At 38.5% G+C, this 19522-nt stretch overlaps 1 protein-coding gene across 4 annotated transcripts in view; it reads left to right on the top strand.

Annotated features, from left to right (window-relative positions):
- ank2a (ankyrin 2a, neuronal) overlaps positions 1 to 19522 on the top strand; it is an 85663-nt gene that overhangs the window by 35275 nt on the left and 30866 nt on the right. For 3 of the 4 annotated variants that reach the window (XM_086295885.1, XM_086295884.1, XM_086295887.1), the window contains exons 1-6: positions 6732 to 16149; positions 16844 to 16921; positions 17139 to 17270; positions 17439 to 17579; positions 17678 to 17888; positions 18171 to 18246. In XM_086295885.1, coding sequence (XP_086152011.1) covers positions 6753 to 16149; positions 16844 to 16921; positions 17139 to 17270; positions 17439 to 17579; positions 17678 to 17888; positions 18171 to 18246 — 10035 coding nt within the window. In that variant the 5' untranslated portion in view covers positions 6732 to 6752. Of the gene's footprint in view, positions 1 to 945; positions 982 to 1466; positions 1692 to 1858; positions 1958 to 2447; positions 2603 to 2823; positions 3036 to 3132; positions 3332 to 3735; positions 3833 to 3955; positions 4185 to 4467; positions 4594 to 4704; positions 4828 to 4928; positions 4962 to 5059; positions 5082 to 6645; positions 16150 to 16843; positions 16922 to 17138; positions 17271 to 17438; positions 17580 to 17677; positions 17889 to 18170; positions 18247 to 19522 lie in introns of those variants that run through there. The other variant, XM_086295888.1, reaches the window with a different exon arrangement.

The following is a 19522-nucleotide window of genomic DNA, read 5'->3' as shown; positions in this document are numbered from 1 at the left end:
GGTGCACACTTTATCCAAATTTCTTTAGTAAATTATCCACAACCAAAAGCAGAATTGTCTTTATTGTCACTACACTCAGGTACAGTTTCATTTTGCATGGCGTCTCTTATAGAAATAAATACATTAAGCCCATCTTTGGAAATTCTACCAACCTGTTTATGGTAGCAGTGCCCTCTAAAGGCACATTGACTTCAAAGTAAAATCAATTTTTTTTTACACTTGTAGCATTTTAATTTCAGAGTGAGCTTGGACATTAGAATTCAGACTAAAGGCTCCATCTTTATACACAAAGGTGTACATCTTGGATAAACAGGCTATGTGGGCATTTCTAACTGGATCTTCTCATTTGCATTTTGCTTTGTGTACAGTATGTGCAGCAGCATGTCAAAGGATCAGCTGATATTGATTTTTTTTTTAATGATTTACTTATACTCAAAGCATTATTCTGCCATTGTTGTGTATTTTCTGGTTCTATTTTAGTTTACTTGCTGATAAAGTCACCAAAGTTTAAGACACAAAATGGCATCTCGGTGCTTTGCAAGCCTTTATTTCAGTAAATCTTTCTCCTGTTTGCAGCTGTCCTTCAGCTTATATACCTCCTGCAACAAATTACTGACTGTTCTGCTGCTTGTGCTGGCTAATGCACTACTTCAAGGGTTATCATTATATTCTGAAATAGATATTCCATCTTTTACATGCCCTTATTTTTTTCTGGTGTACTTTTGGTGTATTTTTCATACTTTCTCATGTGTCTTTTCTACTCCTTTTATTTTTCCTGCTGTGTAATTATCTGTCTGGTCAGGTTTTCTCACTTTTACTTATTCTTTTTTCTCTCTTTCTCTTTTATTTATTTTGTTGTTGCTTCGATGTGCATTCTCTTATCTTCTCTGTGTTTGTGACTCTGTGTGTGTGTGTGTGTGTGTTGTTTTTGTATTCTGCTTCTAGCCGTTCCTCACCATGCCTAGACCATGACAACAGCAGGTGAAGTCTTTATTTTGTCTATTTTCTTATCTCCTTTGTGCCTTTACTTCTTTTTCTTTGTCACTTTTGAATGATTTTCTCATTTCCATCCTGTTTCTCTGCTTTATTTCATAATGAATGCCCTTACATTACCTGAAATAACCTGAAATAACCAGATTTTTTTTTTATCCTTAGTGCAGCTCTAGCTGGCTTTGCCCTGTTTTTAATGCAATTTAATTATATCAGTTCATAATACAACCTGTGTCCTGACCAGAATCTTGCAAGTTAAAAAATTAAAGCAGAATAAAACCGAAAAAGTGTTTCTCCAGGATAAAGTGATATTTATTGAGACCTATTTGTTATTAATGTCTCTTCTCAGGTTACAAAAATAGCCTTTTCTTTTACCTTTACTTGATTCAGTTGCCTTGTGAGCATGGAGATTTTGCATCTTTATTTGTTTGAATGTCTAGAAACCAATTCATCCATTTCTGGTGCCTTTTCTTTAGCTTCCTGGTCAGCTTTATGGTAGATGCCAGAGGTGGAGCTATGCGTGGTTGCCGTCACAATGGTTTGCGAATTATTGTCCCACCAAGAAAGTGCTCTGCCCCGACACGGGTGACTTGCAGGCTGGTGAAGAGGCATCGTCTGGCCTCTATGCCACCTATGGTAGAGGGTGAAGGGCTGGCTGGTCGCATTATAGAAGTGGGACCCACTGGAGCCCAGTTCTTGGGGTAAATTTGGTTGAGTGTGCGTGTGTTTGTGTGTGTCTGCGCGCATCTACTAACAGTTTGTGTACTTGCTGGTGGCTTTGTACTATCTGGTATAAGTGTGTTTCAGTAGTTGTGTGGTGTGTTCATACTTTCTTCTTCACTCCCCCTCTGTGCTGCGTATGGATCAGTAAGCTCCACCTACCTACAGCTCCACCCCCTCTGAATGAGGGTGAGAGCTTGGTCAGTCGCATCCTGCAGCTGGGTCCTCCAGGAACCAAGTTCCTCGGGTAGGACCATGTGAGGGTGATACCCAACCACCCTCAAATCCTGGTTACACGCCCACCCGTGTTTTTCCCTTGTCCTAAAATTTGAATTTTTTTTTTTAGTTTTTCATGATATATATATATTAATTTTTATAATTTATTTTTGTGGTGCTTCTTTTCTTTCTTTGAAGAGAAGGACAGCTTTACCACCTGACCTGTTACCTTAACCTGTTGAGTTTTCTTCATGCTTCCCACAAGCACCTATCTCCCCAATCATGTTTCTAGTTGGATTCTGGTCCTGATGTGAAATAGATGTTTATTTATTTTTATGTTCATAGTTTGTGTTTTGAAATTAATTTTAACTGAGTTTTTATTGTTTTCTTTCTTCGTAAATTCATTCACATGTCAACCTAAACACTATGCTATCATTGATTTTTCTCTGGAGTTAGCGCTGAAAAGCATTAATTAGCATTAGTCCAATTTGTATTTGCTTTTACCTTGTCACACCTTTTAGGCCTGTGATTGTAGAGATCCCCCATTTTGCTGCTCTGCGGGGAACAGAGCGGGAGCTAGTGATCTTAAGGAGTGAAACAGGAGAGAGCTGGAAGGAACACCACTGTGACTTCACTGAAGAGGAACTGAACCAGATACTTAATGGCATGGATGAAAGTAAGGGATCTGAAGTGGCCTGTGATGTATAACTGTGATCGATAGGTTGATATCTCAAAGCATTTTATGTAAAACAATACATGAATGCCATAAAACAAGCAACACTAGAGCAGGAGAGAGTTGTCTTATAGATTTTAAAATGCTAGTATAATAATGTGAAGCACAGTACGTAAATAATAAAGGGAAAAAACAAAGCACTGACTTTATGCTTTCTTTCACAGAACTTGATTCCCCTGAGGAACTTGAAAAGAAAAGAATATGTCGCATCATCACCAGAGACTTCCCACAGTATTTTGCTGTTGTGTCAAGGATAAAGCAGGACAGTCATTTGATTGGTCCAGAGGGCGGGGTCCTCAGTAGTACTCTCGTGCCCCAGGTCCAGGCTGTATTCCCTGAAGGAGCCCTTACTAAGAAGATTAGAGTTGGGCTTCAGGTGTGTACATTCCTTGACTGGTATACCAACAGAATATCCAAATTATGGCTATGAAGAAAAAAAATATGAATACATATTACCACATATCTTGCCCCAGGCTCAGCCTATTGATGTTGACATGGTGAGAAAGATTCTTGGTAATAAAGCAACGTTCAGCCCAATTGTCACATTGGAGCCAAGGAGAAGAAAGTTCCACAAACCCATCACAATGACAATCCCAATTCCCAAGACCTCCAATAGTGACACCACATTCAGTGGGGAGACCCCGACTTTACGTTTGCTTTGTAGTATTACAGGTAAGTATCTATAAATAAAACCCTTTGTTTTAGAAAGAAAACATCTTGGATGGCTTTCAGGCACATCTCATTGGATGACATATTGAAATGCTCCCGTGAACATCCTAATTTATTGTTCATGTTGTATTTGTTGCTTGTGCAATTGCTGTTTTTTTTCATAATTTTATTAAGATTTCTATGTTTAAAATCTTAATATAAAGCTCTTTAGTCAATCTTTGATATTTTTCTTTGTGTGCTATTAAAAGAAATGACCTGATTTAATGGACGTAATTTATCAGAACTTCGTGGTGGTGGATGTATCTTATCTTAAGTCTGATAAAAAGACAAATGCTGTGTGAAGATTAAAAAATATTGCGTGAACTGTTTTCAGAGGTTGAGTAACAAATCATCGGTTTACCTTTCAGGTGGTACCACTCCTGCACAATGGGAGGACATCACCGGCTCCACGCCTCTCACTTTTGTTAACCAATGTGTTTCCTTCACCACGAATGTGTCAGCAAGGTAAATCCTTTATTTGTTGGTAAATGACGATGCACAGTTGCAGTCTTACGATTGAAGGTTATAAACGTTTATGCTTAAATTTTTACCTGTTGATACTTACCTAAAAGTGTCGTTCATTTGTAGATTCTGGCTGATAGACTGCAGACAGATCCAGGAGTCTGTTGGTTTTGGCACTCAGGTCTACAGAGAAATCATCTGTGTCCCATACATGGCTAAGTTTGTCATTTTTGCTAAGACACTTGACCCCATTGAGGCTCGCCTACGGTGTTTTTGCATGACAGATGACAAGATGGACAAAACCTTGGAACAGCAAGAAAACTTCACTGAAGTCGCCCGCAGCCGAGATGTTGAGGTGCAGTGTAATACTGGGGAATAAATAAGGCAAATCAAATCAAATTGTGTGCACAGGTTTATCTAACGAGGGTTAAACAGTAATTGAGAAAAGTAGGTCGATGTCAATTAATGATGGTTAAGTGGGTATTTAAAGATTTTAAATCAGACGCAGGTTATTACTGACTGATTCTTATTAATATTGGTTCTTTTTCATTTCTGGAAAGAAATTGAATAATATTGTCCAAGAATTTTTGTTTCTTTTGAGCCATGGAAACATTTAGATTTGTCATATCCTGATACAGGTACTAGAGGGGAAACCTATATTTGCTGACTGCTTTGGAAACCTGGTGCCTCTTACCAAGAGTGGGCAGCACCATGTGTTCAGTTTCTATGCCTTCAAAGAGAACAGACTGGCCCTCTTTATTAAAGTATGACTTTAAATCTATTAAAATATATAAAATGTTTACTTTTTTACTCAGAAATTCACAAATCTAAATATATGCAAGTCAGAGACATATTTTTTCCCCAAATATGAGCAGATTCGAGACACAGCACAGGAGCCATGTGGTCGATTGTCTTTTACCAAGGAACCGCGCACGTACCGTAGTCTTAATCTCAATGCAATCTGCAACCTAAACATCACCCTTCCATCATACTCAAAGGTCAGCTTTTAAATATTTTATCATGTATGCTAGGTGATTTTAACTTTAACTTTGAAACTGCCGCATTGCTGATTTCTCCTCATTTTTATTCTTTTATTTAGGAGTCTGATTCAGACCAAGATGGAGATGATGAGGTAAATAAAGTTTGTTTGATTTCAGTCTATAGCAAAAAACCTTGATGGTATAATTAGGTTGCAGCTTACTGTGATTTGACTTCTTTTTTTTTTTTCAGAGTGAGAAGAGTGACAAGAAATGTAAGTTGTTATTTTAGTATTTGTGCTCTATTAGAAGTTAGTTTTCTTATATATATTGTCACAATAGACCAAGTATCTAAAATGCATGATAGACATTCATGTATTGAGACATTGTAAAAACTATTTTCAATAGTAATGGGCCTGTATATTATATGATAGTTATGCATTTATGCATCACAAGATTAACTTGAGATTGCTGGTCATAAATATTTTGAAGTATTAAGTTAAAAGATTTGCCTGTTATATATACTAACTACTAATTACTACTACTAACATTGTATGCAGTTACATGTTTGTAACTGGAGGAAATGCTATGGCTGCTATACTTTATGTTCTCACTCCAAACTCCACTGACTTTCCTATCATTTCAATTTTCCACTATATTTGTTTTTATTAATTTCATACAAAGGTCAAAATAGTATTTTTTATATATATCTTCTCAAAATTGTTTGATTCTCTAGATATTTGTACTTGACATTAATCTTAACTTACAGATAATTATGTTTTATGATAATAACATTTATTATGTAACAAGTATTTTTTTGACATAATATTTTCTCATGTTAAACCTCAGCAGTTGTACGAGTTGCGTGTAAAAATTGTTATTCACAGAAAAACAAACAATATCATGTTGTTTGTGCTTGATTACTAGCCAATTTATTATTACATAATTCATGTTCTATGATTTTCTTTAGCCACTGCTTTCTCCTTTGTTGTTTTATTTCTTTAAATTATTATTATTTTTTTGTACTAAGTTACTTTCATTCACTCATTCACACAAATTTTAAATTTGGTTTACACTGTTTTACCTCACTATTTTTATTTTCTATATATGCTATTATGTCACAAAACTATAGGATTCTAGCAGTAACAACTTGTAAGCTATAATATTTAATAATAGTGAACACATCAAATAGAGTGTAAATGCTAAATATAACAGTATTTTATACTAACTAACAGTTCTATATATTGTGTTGCTTACAGTTAGTAGGTATTGAAAAGAGACTAAAACAGTCAAGTAACAGTGATTCTCTTACTTTGCTTACCTCATATTTTCACTCACTCAAATACCTTATAATTTTTTTAATTCAAAGTTTATTATTTAAAAAAATGTTTATTTGTTGGCAAACATGACTATAATAGCAACAATCTTGAGAAGTTTTGTTTGTCTGTTTTCAGTCCTTCTTGTACCTTTGTTCCATATGTAGGTTTATCTGTTTCATCTTGTTTTTGGTATATCTTGCAATTCATTTTTAATGCATAGTCAAACAATTTAGATTATTATGGTACTTATTTACATTCTATTCATTTTGTTACACCTCTTGGCTTTGCTTATGCTGTTGCTGCTCTACCGCTCTTCAAGTGTCTGGGAACTACTTTGTCTTCTTTGGTCTTCTTTTTGAGACTTCCTTATTCTCTGCCTTGTCATCTTCTAACTCTGTGAACTGAAGATGGATTTTTGATGGCATTATCTTGATGACAATTTTCTGATGTCTCTCTCCCCCACTTCATTTGTCCCTTATGTTCTGTACCCTTTTTGGTTCTGAAATATTTTTCACTGAAGACGATGAATCTGAATCAACGGAGACATTCTCCTTAAGAACTAATCAACCTCTTGACCCTGCAACCCTTGCGAGCCCAGATCTCCTGTCAGACACACAAGATGTCAGAATGTCTGCTACCTTTACTCCAGATATCTATGAAGAAAGAGCTGAAACTAATAAATCGGAAGAAAGAGAATCTGTGGCCACTGTAGAACAGTTCAAAGACAGAGTAGAAAAGGCTGGTGAAATTAACGATCGGACGAATGTTAGTAAACTGAGAGGACAACAAATTGATGATATCAAAGATAAATTTTCACTCTATGGGGCCAATACCCTTGAAGAGCCAGTCATAAAGAACATTGAGAAACAAAGTTTAAGTAGATCTTACACAGATGTTAGAGACATCACATTGTTCTCCCCCCCTACCACACAGACAGAAAAATGCCTTGGCCAGAAATCTGCTAGGACATGTGGTTCTCAAGAAGATCTTGTCCAAGATGGATTTGAACAGGTCATTGAGAAGCATGCAAACAAAAAACACCCCCCAGATATCAAGAAACCTATTCGGAAAAAACTTAGAGACAGATCGCGTTCTGGATGTAGCAGTTCTGAGGGAGAGTTGGAAAGGATGAGCTCTGAGGAGTCTTTAGATGGTGATACTATTCTTAAAGAGAGTAGCCTTTTATCCACCCAAGTTGTCGAGCCACCAGCTTCTCCTTTGGTGGTTGAGACACCTATAGGATCAATAAAGGACAGGGTAAAAGCTTTACAGAACAAAGTTGAAGAGGAAGAAGTGCAAAAAGATACTAAAGTCTTTACATACGATGGAAAATCTTCTATTACCGCAAAGAAAATGGAGGAAGCTATGCCAGAACTTCCCAGAGTTCCTAAGTCACCTAGATCTCAGACAGAAAGATTAGAGGAAACTATGTCAGTGAAGGACCTTATGAAAGCTTTCCAAACTGGGGAGGACCCGTCAAAAAGTAAATCTGGGCTTTTTGAACACCAATCCTTGCAGTCTTCTTGTATTTCCACATGGATTTCTGAATCACCAGGTTCGGAAACAGTGCATGATATAGAACAAAGACCTACACAGGAGCCAAAATCACAAATCCAAACTCAAAGGCCCACGATTTTCCATCAACAGAGTAGTGTCAAGAAAGGTGATCAAACAGACATCAAGGATGAACCAGCAAACCTAATCAGCTGTAAAGAATCCCAGTTCACTTCAGACAGTGTTTATATTGAAAAGATGGTTACATTTAGTGATACTGTTCAACGAGATGATGAAAGTGTTAGCCCATTGCGAGAAGTATCAAACTTGTCAGAGAAGGAGGGAATCTCTGTGAAACATCTGATAAAAACATTCCAGACTGGGCAAGAAGATCAAAAAAGTAAAGTGGGACCTCATTCAACACTGATATTAGATTCTAATGATTCTGAAGAGAGAGAGACAACTGAACAAAGTCCTACACAGGAGCCAGAATCACAAAGCCAATCTCAGAGACCCACGGTTTTCCATTCAAAGAGTGACGCTGATGTACACGGCATCATAAAGACAGACACAGATGATCAATCACAAAGTTTAATCAAAACGGAACCACAGTTAATTTCAGACATTTCCCTGTTGAGAAAGACAGTTACGTTTGCTGACACAGTTCAGTATGATGCTGTTAGCCCACAGCAAGATGTGCAAGAGTTTTCAGAAAAGCAAAATGTGTCTGTTAAGGAGCTGATGAAAACATTCCAGTCTGTAAAAGACCCCTCAAAAACTAAAGTGGAACTTTTTGAACACAAACCTGTGGCTTCCTCTATTTCAACATTAATATCCCATTCAGGAGATTCTGCAGAGATACAGAGTACTGAACAAAGTCCTACAAAACAGATAAATACTCAAATCCAAAGTCAGAACCTCACAAATGTACATCAACAGAGTGATGCCAAGCAATATGACCAGGCAGAATTGGTTGATCAACCAGTAACCTTAATCAAAAAGGAATCACAGATAATTTCAGATATTCCTTATGGAAAGTCACTAATATTTGTAGATACACTTCAGGGTGATCAATTGTGTCTTAATAAGGGGCCAAAGATGTTACATAAAGATGCCATGTCTGTGAAGGAGCTGAGGAAAACATTTGAGTCTCAGAAAGACCCTTTGAAGAGTAAAGTTGGAGCACTAGAGTCAGAGTCAGGCATTAAGTGGAGTGAACACAGTCCCAGAAATGAGCCAAAATTGCAAACCCAAATGCAGAATATCACAACTTTCCAACCGCAGAGAGATGTGAAGGATTTAGAGGCCCAAACTGGCCCTCTACAGAATCCTGAGAGTTCACAACAAATGTTAGATATTTCTTATTTTGGAGAAACAGTAAAAAATCCTTATGGAATTCAGTTAGATGACGGAAGGGTTAGCTCTTGGAGTGATGATTCAGAGTTATCAAGAAGGATAATGCAACTCGAAGAACCGGCTATTAGAAAGAGTATATCTGATGATTCACAGATTAGCCCTGATCGCAGACCTTCTGAGGACTTTAGTGCAGACATAAAAGCTGAGCTGGAGGAATGTCCAAAGTACCAGCAGTTCAAGCAAACAGCTTCAGATGTCAGACATCAACTTGAGACACCTGAAGAGGAGAGCTTTGCTCAGGATTCTGATACTTATTTTGAGGAAGACATAAGTCCCAAGTATCTTGAGAGTCACAAACATAAAGGCATTGATAAATCCTCAGAGACTAGTGTTATTACAACATATCACTCCAGCACTGGTGAGAGAGACAGTTCTGAAGGACTCATGTCAGGACTGAGCAATGAAATCCATTCGTACTCTACTAAAGAAGATGGAATGTACATTATACCATCAGAGGAAGATCAAATCCAAGTAGAGATAAAAACATCTAGTCAGGCTGATGTAATTAGAGAGAAAGAACTCATGCCAACTTCAGTAACTGAGACTTCACTCCAGGAGGTTTGCATTGACAAAAAGGTACATCAGCAATCATATGAGCAATCTGCAAAACCAAAAGAGATGGCAGGGATGCTATCCCTGCTGAACAGTGACCTGGATCAGTACCTCAAGGACAAGCCAGTGAAAAGTGAGCATGCAGAGGAGGTTGTTGTTCAGGAAAACTTTGAACAAGTTATTCACACCAAAATACATCATTCTTCTAGTGCTGATATGAAGGATGATATTAATGATGAAGAGACACAGATTGATGTGGCTAAAGTAAAAGAACTAACACCATGTTCTATATCAGAGACTCCATTTCAAGAAACTTGCATTCAGAAAAGCTTAAGCCTACAACAGTCTTCAACGGAAAAGCAATCTACATCTGAGAAAAATATGTCTGGCATGTTGTCACTTCTCAATAATGACTTAAATCAACATCTTCAGGAAAGGCCAATGGCAGTACAATCTGAACCAGAAGAAGATCTAGTCCATGAAAGTTATGAAGAAACTGTATTGTCAAGTAATGATTTACAGGACAAACTAGGTGGTGAGGAAAATGAAGTCCTGCAGACTAATGTAATTACAGAGAAAGGACTCACACCAACTCCTGTGAGCGAGACTCCATTTCAAGAAAATTGCACTGAGAGAAACTTAAAACAACAAGAATCTGCAAGTGAAAAGAATATGTCAGGCCTGATATCACTTCTTAGCAGTGACCTAGTTCAACATCTCAAAGAAAAGCCAGTGACAATACAATCCCAACCACAAGAAGAGCTAGTCCATGAGAGGTTCCAACAAGTCATATTGACACGTGATGATTCGGAGGGCAAAATAAAGGGAGAGCCAAATGAAGAGCTTCAGACAGATGTAATTGGAGACAGAGAAATACCAAGTCCAGTGTTGGAAACTCCATTCCAAGAAGTTTGCATAGAGACAAAGGCACACCACCAGCCATCTACATCTGAGAAAAATATGTCTGGCATGTTGTCACTTCTTAGCAGTGACTTATATCAACATCTTGAGGAAAAGTCTGTGGTAGTGCAATCTGAACCAGAAGAGGATGTAGTCCATGAGAGATGTGAACAAACTATAGTGAAAAGCAATGATTTACAGGTCAAAATAGGGGAAGAAACAAATGAAGAGCTGCTGACTGATTTAATTAGAAAGGAAAAATTCACAGCAACTTTGGTAAGTGACACTCCATTCCAGGAGGTTTGCACAGAGAGAAAGGCACACCACCAGCAATCTACGTCTGAGAAAAATATGTCTGGCATGTTGTCACTTCTGAGTCATGACTTAGATCAACACCTGAAGGAAAAGCCAATGGCAATGCAGTCTGAACCAGGAGGAGATCTAGTCTGTGAGAGATGGGAACAAATTATAATAAAAAGTAATGATTTACAGGTCAAAATAGGGGAGGAGCCAACTGAAGACCCACAGACTGATGAAATTAGAAAGAAAGAGCTCATGCCAACTTCAGTAACTGAGACTCCATTCCAGGAGGTTTGCATTGACAAAAGGGCACATCAACAATCATATGAGCAATCCGTAAAACCAAAAGAGATGGCAGGCATGCTATCCCTGCTGAACAGTGACCTGGATCAGTACCTCAAGGACAAGCCAGTGAAAAGTGAGCATGCAGAGGAGGTTGTTGTTCAGGAAAACTTTGAACAAGTTATTCACACCAAAATACATCAGTCTTCTAGTGCTGATATGGAGGATGAGATGAATGCACAGACAGATGAACAGACACCGATTGATGTGGCTGAAGTAAAAGAACTAACACCATGTTCTATATCAGAGACTCCATTTCAAGAAACTTGCATTCAGAGAAACTTAAACCAACAACAGTTTACAACTGAGAAGAATATGTCAGGTATGGTATCACTTCTTAGCAGTGACCTAGTTCAACATCTCAACGAAAAGTCAGTGACAATACAATCCCAGCCACAGGAAGAGCTAGTCCATGAGAGGTTCCAACAAGTCATATTGACAAGTGATATTTCAATAGACATGATAAGGGGAGAACCAAGTGAAGACCTTCAGACAGATGTAAGTGGAGGCAGAGAACTAACACCAAGTTCAATGGTGGAAACTTCAATCCAAGAAATTTACATAGAGAGAAAGTCACAGCACCAGCCATCTGCATCTGAGAAAAATATGTCTGGCATGCTATCACTTCTGAGTCATGACTTAGATCAACATCTTGAGGAAAAGTCTGTGGCAATGCAATCTGAACCAGAAGAACATCTAGTCCACGAGAGATGTGAACAAATTATATTGTCCAGTAATGATTTACAGGACAAAATAGACGGTGAGGCAAATAAAAACCTGCACACTGATGTAATTAGAGAGAAAGAAATCATGCCAACTTTGGCAAGTGAGACTCCATTCCAGGAAGTTTGCCTTGAAAAAAAGGTACAATATCAACAATCATACGATCCATCTACAGAACCAAAGGAGATGTCAGGCATGCTATCCCTGCTGAACAGTGACTTGGATCAGTACCTCAAGGACAAGCCAGTGAAAAGTGAGCCTACAGAGGAGGTTGTTGTTCAGGAGAATTTTCAGCAAGTTATTCAAACCAAAATACATCAGTCTTCGAGTGCTGATATGGAGGATGAGATAGGTGCACAGATGCATGACCAGACACAGATTGATGTGGCTGAAGTAAAAGAACTAACACCATGTTCTATATCAGAGACTCCATTTCAAGAAACATGCATTGAGAGAAATTTAGAACAACCAAAGTCTACTACTGAGAAGAATATGTCAGGTATGGTATCACTTCTTAGCAGTGACCTAGTTCAGCATCTCAACGAAAAGTCAGTGACAATACAATCCCAGCCACAGGAAGAGCTAGTCCATGAGAGGTTTCAACAAGTCATATTGACACGTGATAATTTGGGGGGCAAAATAGAGGGAGAATCAAAGGAAGAGCTTCAGACAGATGTAATTGGAAACAGAGAATCAGCTTTGGAAACGTCATTCCAAGACGTTTGCATAGAGACAAATGTGCATCACCAGCAATCTACATCTGAAAAAAATATGTCTGGCATGTTGTCACTTCTTAGTCATGACTTAGATCAGCATCTTCAGGAAAAGTCTGTGGTAGTGCAATCTGAACCAGAAGAGGTTGTAGTCCATGAGAGATGTGAACAAACTACTGTGAAAAATAATGATTTAGAGGTCAAAATAGCAGAAGAGGCAAACAAAGAGCTTCAGACAAATGTAATTGGAGACAGAGAATCAGTGTTGGAAACTCCATTCCAAGAAGTTTGCATAGAGACAAAGGCACACCACCAGCAATCTACATCTGAAAAAAATATGTCTGGCATGTTGTCACTTCTTAGCAGTGACTTAGATCAACATCTTGAGGAAAAGTCTGTGGTAGTGCAATCTGAACCAGAAGAGGATGTAGTCCATGAGAGATGTGAACAAACTACTGTGAAAAATAATGATTTAGAGGTCAAAATAGCAGAAGAGGCAAACAAAGAGCTTCAGACAAATGTAATTGGAGACAGAGAATCAGTGTTGGAAACTCCATTCCAAGAAGTTTGCATAGAGACAAAGGCACACCACCAGCAATCTACATCTGAAAAAAATATGTCTGGCATGTTGTCACTTCTTAGCAGTGACTTAGATCAACATCTTGAGGAAAAGTCTGTGGTAGTGCAATCTGAACCAGAAGAGGATGTAGTCCATGAGAGATGTGAACAAACTACCATAAAAAGTAATGATTTACAGGTCAAAATATCAGAAGAAGAAATCGAAGAGCTGCAGACTGATGTAATGGTAGGCAGAGAAATACTAAGTTCAGTGGTAGAAACTCCATTCCAAGAAATTTGCATAGAGAGAAAGGCGCACCACCAGCCATCTACAACTGGGAAAAATATGTCTGGCATGCTATCAGTTCTTAGTCATGACTTAGATCAGCATCTTCAGGAAAAGTCAGCAGTAGTGCAATCTGAACCAGAAGAGGAACTAGTCCATGAGAGCTACAAGCAAGTTATAGCAATAAAGGATTTCAAACAAGAAACTCATGCCTTATCTCCTGAACATAAAATGATGTCACCAGGAGATACAATTTTTGACAGCCTGGATATCACTAAAAAACAACCTTTAGAAAGTGGTTGGCACACATGTTCTAAAGAAGATGAAGGCCTGAAGAGTTTTTCATCTGAGGAAATTAAAACGGAATGGATGGTGGATGCACATGACTATAAAAGTGACCATGAAGATGTTAGTGTTGCTGTCTCTGATTCTGTTCTTTTTCAAGTACCAAGTAGTTTTAACACACTACAGCGACCGGCTGATTTAGAAAATCTAAACACTGTTGTATTTGATGACCCAGCTAATGAGTCATGTCATCGAGATTCACTAGAAGCTAGCCCTCTTGTGGAGGATAAATCGTCACAGAAATCCCCTGATTCAATTGAACCAAGCCCTACCAAAGAATCTCCTTGTCCAGACTCTCTTGAGGGAAGTCCTACTCAGTCAAACAATGCAGATGTTAAGATCCCAGCAAAGACTGCTGTATATGAAGATTATGCTTCCCAGCTCAGAGCATGTTTTGCTTATGAGAAAAATATTTACTCAGATGAATGTGAGCATGTTGAGCATGATAACAATCTTGAGACAACTGAAATACACAGTGAAAATAAAGAAGACAAATATTCTGAATCCACAAAGAGAGTAGCTCATGGTGAGAGTCTTCACATGTTTGTAAGGCAAGGCTGTTTTGACACAGAAGAAAGGGCGGTTGATGGCACCAATAAACAGTTAACACCAGAAGAGGAGATGTTTAAAATGGCTGCAAAGATCAAAACATTTGAGGAGATGGAACAGGAGTCTAAACTGCGGATAGAAAAATCTTTTGATGCTATTGTACTATCAGAAACAAATGGTCATGAAAATGGTGAGGTTGATCTTAAATCTGGCCCGGTTTCACAGTCTGTCCCACAAGATGCAATAGAGAAAATAACAGAGAAATGTGTGACAGAAAGCATTCACAGACAAAAGGAGGCACTGAATATTACTTTTAATAAGAAGGAAGAAACTCAGTCAGATCCTAAAAGTACTCACTCAGTTGACAGTTCACTGTGTTTAACTGCAACTCCAGATGAACCTGAACAAGAATGTGAGTACTCTGTGCCACACAAAGATAAAGACACTATTGGAGGTGCAGTCACTGACATTCCTTTTTCTGGCTCAGATGAACATCATTTAAATGATGACAAAGAAGTTGGATCACCATTTACAATCGGTTCAGCTTCAGTCAGCCAACCTCAGACTACGGTGTGTACTAAAGAAGGAGAATTTGTTGTAGAGTGTGAGGGTCTTTGCATTTCAGAGGACAGAAAAACACCAGATAAAACACCAGGTGATGAAAAAACCCCTGATCCATTTCAGTTTCAAGAGGGAAAGCTATTTGAAATGACCAGAGGTGGAGCTATTGACATGACAAGAAGCCTCGATGAAGAAAGGGAAGCATATGCATTTTTTCATATTGGGAAACATCCAGTTGATGAAGTTGTCCCAGAAGAGACTGAACACTCTCAATCAAAGTCTTTAACTTTACAGATGAATGATTATGTCTCAGATGTAACCCATCAAGAAACCCCAAATTCATATTTGACTCAGGGTACCAGTGACAAAGCATCTAGTCCCAATTCTGAAACTGTCATCGTAGCTACAAGTGGAAAATCACAACTTGAGAAGCCACTTACTAAAGTTCAATGTGCCAGCTCTAGCTCTGCTTTAGACAATAAAAGCCTTGAAAGTCTCGGTCTAAGCTATCTAGACTCTACCATAGCCGATCTTCAATCAGACATATCCACAGTCGCTCATTCATTCTACTCAGACCAGAGCCATGATTTCTCAGATGATGATGATGATGATGATGATGATGATGACGTTGAGGAGGAAGAAGACCAGTGCTCAGTCATAGAGATGGCCTTTTCATCTGGTCAGCCTAGCATGCCAGCATATAATCAGGACTCACCCACACCTTTGACAAAACCAGCCACGGCAGTTAAGGGAGATGGTCATTATAAAAAAGCCAAGAAAGACACACAGATATCTCAAGTTCATGGAGAAGAAAAAAGTTCCACCTTGGCCCGTAGGACTAGATCTGAGGCTAGTGACATAAGTAAATCCTCTGTAAAAGACAGCAGGAGTTATTCTGATGGTAGTCAGCCCACTAATACAACTGACCTTTCCCCTTCCAAACTTACTGTAATGACACAAGAAAAAGCTTTACCTCATATGATCTCGACATGCTCTTCTCCAAGGAAAGACAGCCAACTGTCCATGACTATAGAAACATCTGTTAGGCCTTCTTTGGATACCGATGATATAAGTAGCGCTAGTCACAAGAGCCCAGATTCTGTTATCTTCACATATGACATTCCTGCTTCGCATAGTTCAGGTTCTGATGGCAGTAGAGTAGAGCCAACAGAGCATTTGTCTTGTGAGACAGTGGATGTATTTGAATCCAGGCCTGCCTGGAATGAAACAGTGGAAACTCAGATGCAGAGAGTCATCGATGACCAAACTTCAGAATGTACGGCAGGTATGGCCAGACTCAAAGTGGGTTTTTACATTCTTATCTCTTCCTCTCAGCTGCAAGAGCCTTTTCCCTCCTCCTAAGAACAATATCAACATTACTCATTTTGCATTGCTTTCATATGTTGTGACTTGTCTGGTCCCACCTTGCACAGCTTAGTGTATTTTGTATGTGAGTATGTGTGCCCCTATGTGTATATTTTTGTGTTGTGCATGTAAGTTACTTTCCCATCTGTGTTTGTGAATATGCAGTCTCAAGATTGAATGGCCATGTTGGCTAAAGAAATAGTCTAAGTAGTTTCAATGAAGACTTATTGATTATAGATGAATGAATGATTATTATATGAGAGTATTGTCTGTACTAATAATCCAGCTTTACTATTATCAAAATAAGGAAAAGCAGATCTATAACATTACTTACACTAATGACTGAAAAGCATGATGTGCTGACCGTGACTAGTCATTTGTAAGAAAACATTAATTCGTATCAAATTTCAGCCTTTATGTTATCATCTACGTCATTATTACAGATCTACATTTATTTTACAGCCTATAGCATAGAATCCTCGTGAAATATTATTTTACACGTACACATTCACATAACATATACTTGCAATATGTAAAATAAAATTTTACTCGGTATATTTTCACTTCAGGAGTTGTTAACATTTAATGTTTGGCTATGTTGGCATTTTTTTTAGTCGATTGGCAGGAAGATGCTGACAGGAAAGAGGAGACATTAGCTATCATTTCAGATCTTCTTGGCTTCAGCTGGACTGGTAAGCTGTCAAATTATGCAATTAATTTTAAGTTTTATATTTTAAATTTTAAATACGCAATGTACTTTAGGAAGAGGCTGTATTTTAGGTAGAGGCTGTATTTACTGCATTTTTCAAATGTTATTTTAACTTTAACTCAACTATTCATCATCAGGAACAGATGATATTATACATAATTCAACCCTTTTGTTATTTGATTTGTTCTCCACCTCTCAAGAACTTGCAAGAGAACTGGAATTCAGTGAAGATGATATTCAGCTAGTGAGAACAGAGAATCCTAATTCCCTGCAAGAGCAGAGCCATGCTTTACTGCAGCGCTGGGTTGAACGTGAGGGAAAACACGCCACAGGTCCATAACATTTTGTCCTGCCAGATATGCCTTTATGAAATTATTTGTGCATTTGGTAGACCCATATTCAAATCGCTGATTGAATACAAATGTTTTATTTTCAGTTTTTACGTAATAGAAATGAATGTCTTCTAGTCATCTATTAATAAATTATTGATTCTTCCACAGAGGACTGTCTGATTAAGAGGCTGACTAAGATCAACCGCATGGACATTGTTCATCTTATTGAAACCCAGATGAACAAGTCAGTTCAAGAGCAAACATCTAGAACTTATGCAGAGATAGAGAAGACACTGGATCACAGTGAAGGTAGTTGTACTTCTTAGCACACTGAACACCCTACCTTACACCAAGCTCCCTGTGTGTTTACGTTCATTCATATATATACATATATATGTTGTTTTTAGTGTCAGTAGCCTTATCTTCAGTCCAAGAGGATGCAGATAGCCCCAGAGTCGTGAGAAAAGTGGAGTCAGATCGCAGACCACCCCCAGCTGTTTCAGAAGAGGACCTCTCAGTCGCTTCCCTACTGGATATTCCTTCGTGGGCAGAGCCTGTTGGACAGATCCATTCGGAGAGCATGCATGGTGACCTATTGGAGGAGCTTGAAATCCCGCAGTAAGTTATTCATTTGAAAATATTCCTGACTCTGCAAAATGCACTGGCAGTGCAACACAATGTCAGATCAAACTACTCCTTTTCTCAAGCCTAATGTTTCCCACCAAGTTGTCCTCAGGAAACAGAACAGTGTCCTATCCTGCTTCAGGCTGTTCTTTGTGTCATATAGTGGGTGCAGTTCTTTGGGTGTGTTTCCCTTTTAGCTTGTCAGATTAGGACTCTGAGATGCACATTTATCATCAAAGTCAGATTTTGTGACCTATCTTTCTTTTTGTTCTGCAGTGAGTTGAATCCTAACTTGTGGACCTCTGAGAATGTAATTACACGTGAATCAAGTCAAGACAACTTAGATGAGCAAGTAAGTATGCAGCCTACTTCAAAAGAAGCTGCATTTGGGAGCCAAGCAACTCAGGTTTATGACCCCAAAGTGAAAGACCAGGAAGCTCATTTCATCAGCTCTTTCCAAGGTGGAGCTCAAGTCAAAGATGGTCAAAGCCTAGAGCACTGTGGTTATGAAGACAAGCAAGGTCAATCCTGTGAAATTCACTCATCTCACTCATCTTTTTCTGTCAGAGACTTTACTCTGAGGCTGTCAGAGTCAGACAAAATTGAAACTGATATCAGTAAGCTTTGTAATGAATTACATTGTGCACCCTTGTTTTGCAGTAGAGATCCAGCCAGTTCTAGTGAGATCACAGCCCAGTTCAAGAGAGTACTCTATAGTCATGACAAGACCACACAGGTTTCAGGTGTGGACATGGACACCAAACCCTTCAAGTTAAGCAAAGAAGAAATAACAAAGTGCAATGTATATAGTGAAGTCATTCTGGAAAACTTGCCCTTCATTGATGATAATGCTGATATGCAGGCAACTGAACTCAATATTGCAACAGCTAAGTCCAGCAACGTGAATCCATTTAAAAATGGCATACAGACAATGATGCCATGCAGTCAGACAACCTGTCGCCCTCATTGTATGGCTTGTGACTCAACTGAGATGATCTGTAATTGTTATTCTACTACTCCAAACAGTAACAATGTTGTAGCAGCAGCAAACAGGTCCTGCATTACTGAGCCAGAGAATTTGTCTTTCCACTATTTCCAGCCTGTCACTTATCTCACACTACAAACACCTGAGTGTGGTATCACATTACCTTCCACTTTTATAGACTGCAGCCGATTGACCCCTGATTCTTTAGCATCTGAAGAGCAGTGTGGCTCCCTTTCTCCCGCTAATGAAAGTGGTCACTTCCTTCCAGATGCATGGATGTTAAATGAATCTGTACCTAGATTGTCATCCCCCGAATCTGTCATGTCAGTTAGTGATTATAGAGCAATGTCACCTGACTCTCCTCAGGGTGGGGAAAGAGTATTACCTCCAGACTTTTCAAGTATATTTGATGAGACCTATGCACTCTCTGTTATGTCTGAGAGATGTAGTTCTCCAGAAGTTACAAACAACTTCACTGAAAATGAATATAACACCTGTGAGTCATGTAGTTACGACCACAAACTGCTTTTTGGGTCAAAGGCTTTTGTTCCTGTAATTTCACACTCTAGACCAGTATCGAATGACTATCTAATCTCTAAATATAGTCCAAGACATGAGGGTGAAAATTTAAAGAAAGAATCCA

The sequence above is a fragment of the Aulonocara sp. 'chitande type north' Nkhata Bay genome, linkage group LG6 (genome assembly GCF_057382095.1).
Source record: "Aulonocara sp. 'chitande type north' Nkhata Bay isolate Kocher_YH1m ecotype deep benthic linkage group LG6, A_spYH_male_GT1.1, whole genome shotgun sequence".
In the NCBI taxonomy this organism is placed as follows: Eukaryota; Metazoa; Chordata; class Actinopteri; order Cichliformes; family Cichlidae; genus Aulonocara; species Aulonocara sp. 'chitande type north' Nkhata Bay.
Note: the sequence above shows the minus strand (reverse complement) of the source record. Positions and strands in the feature narration are given on the sequence as shown.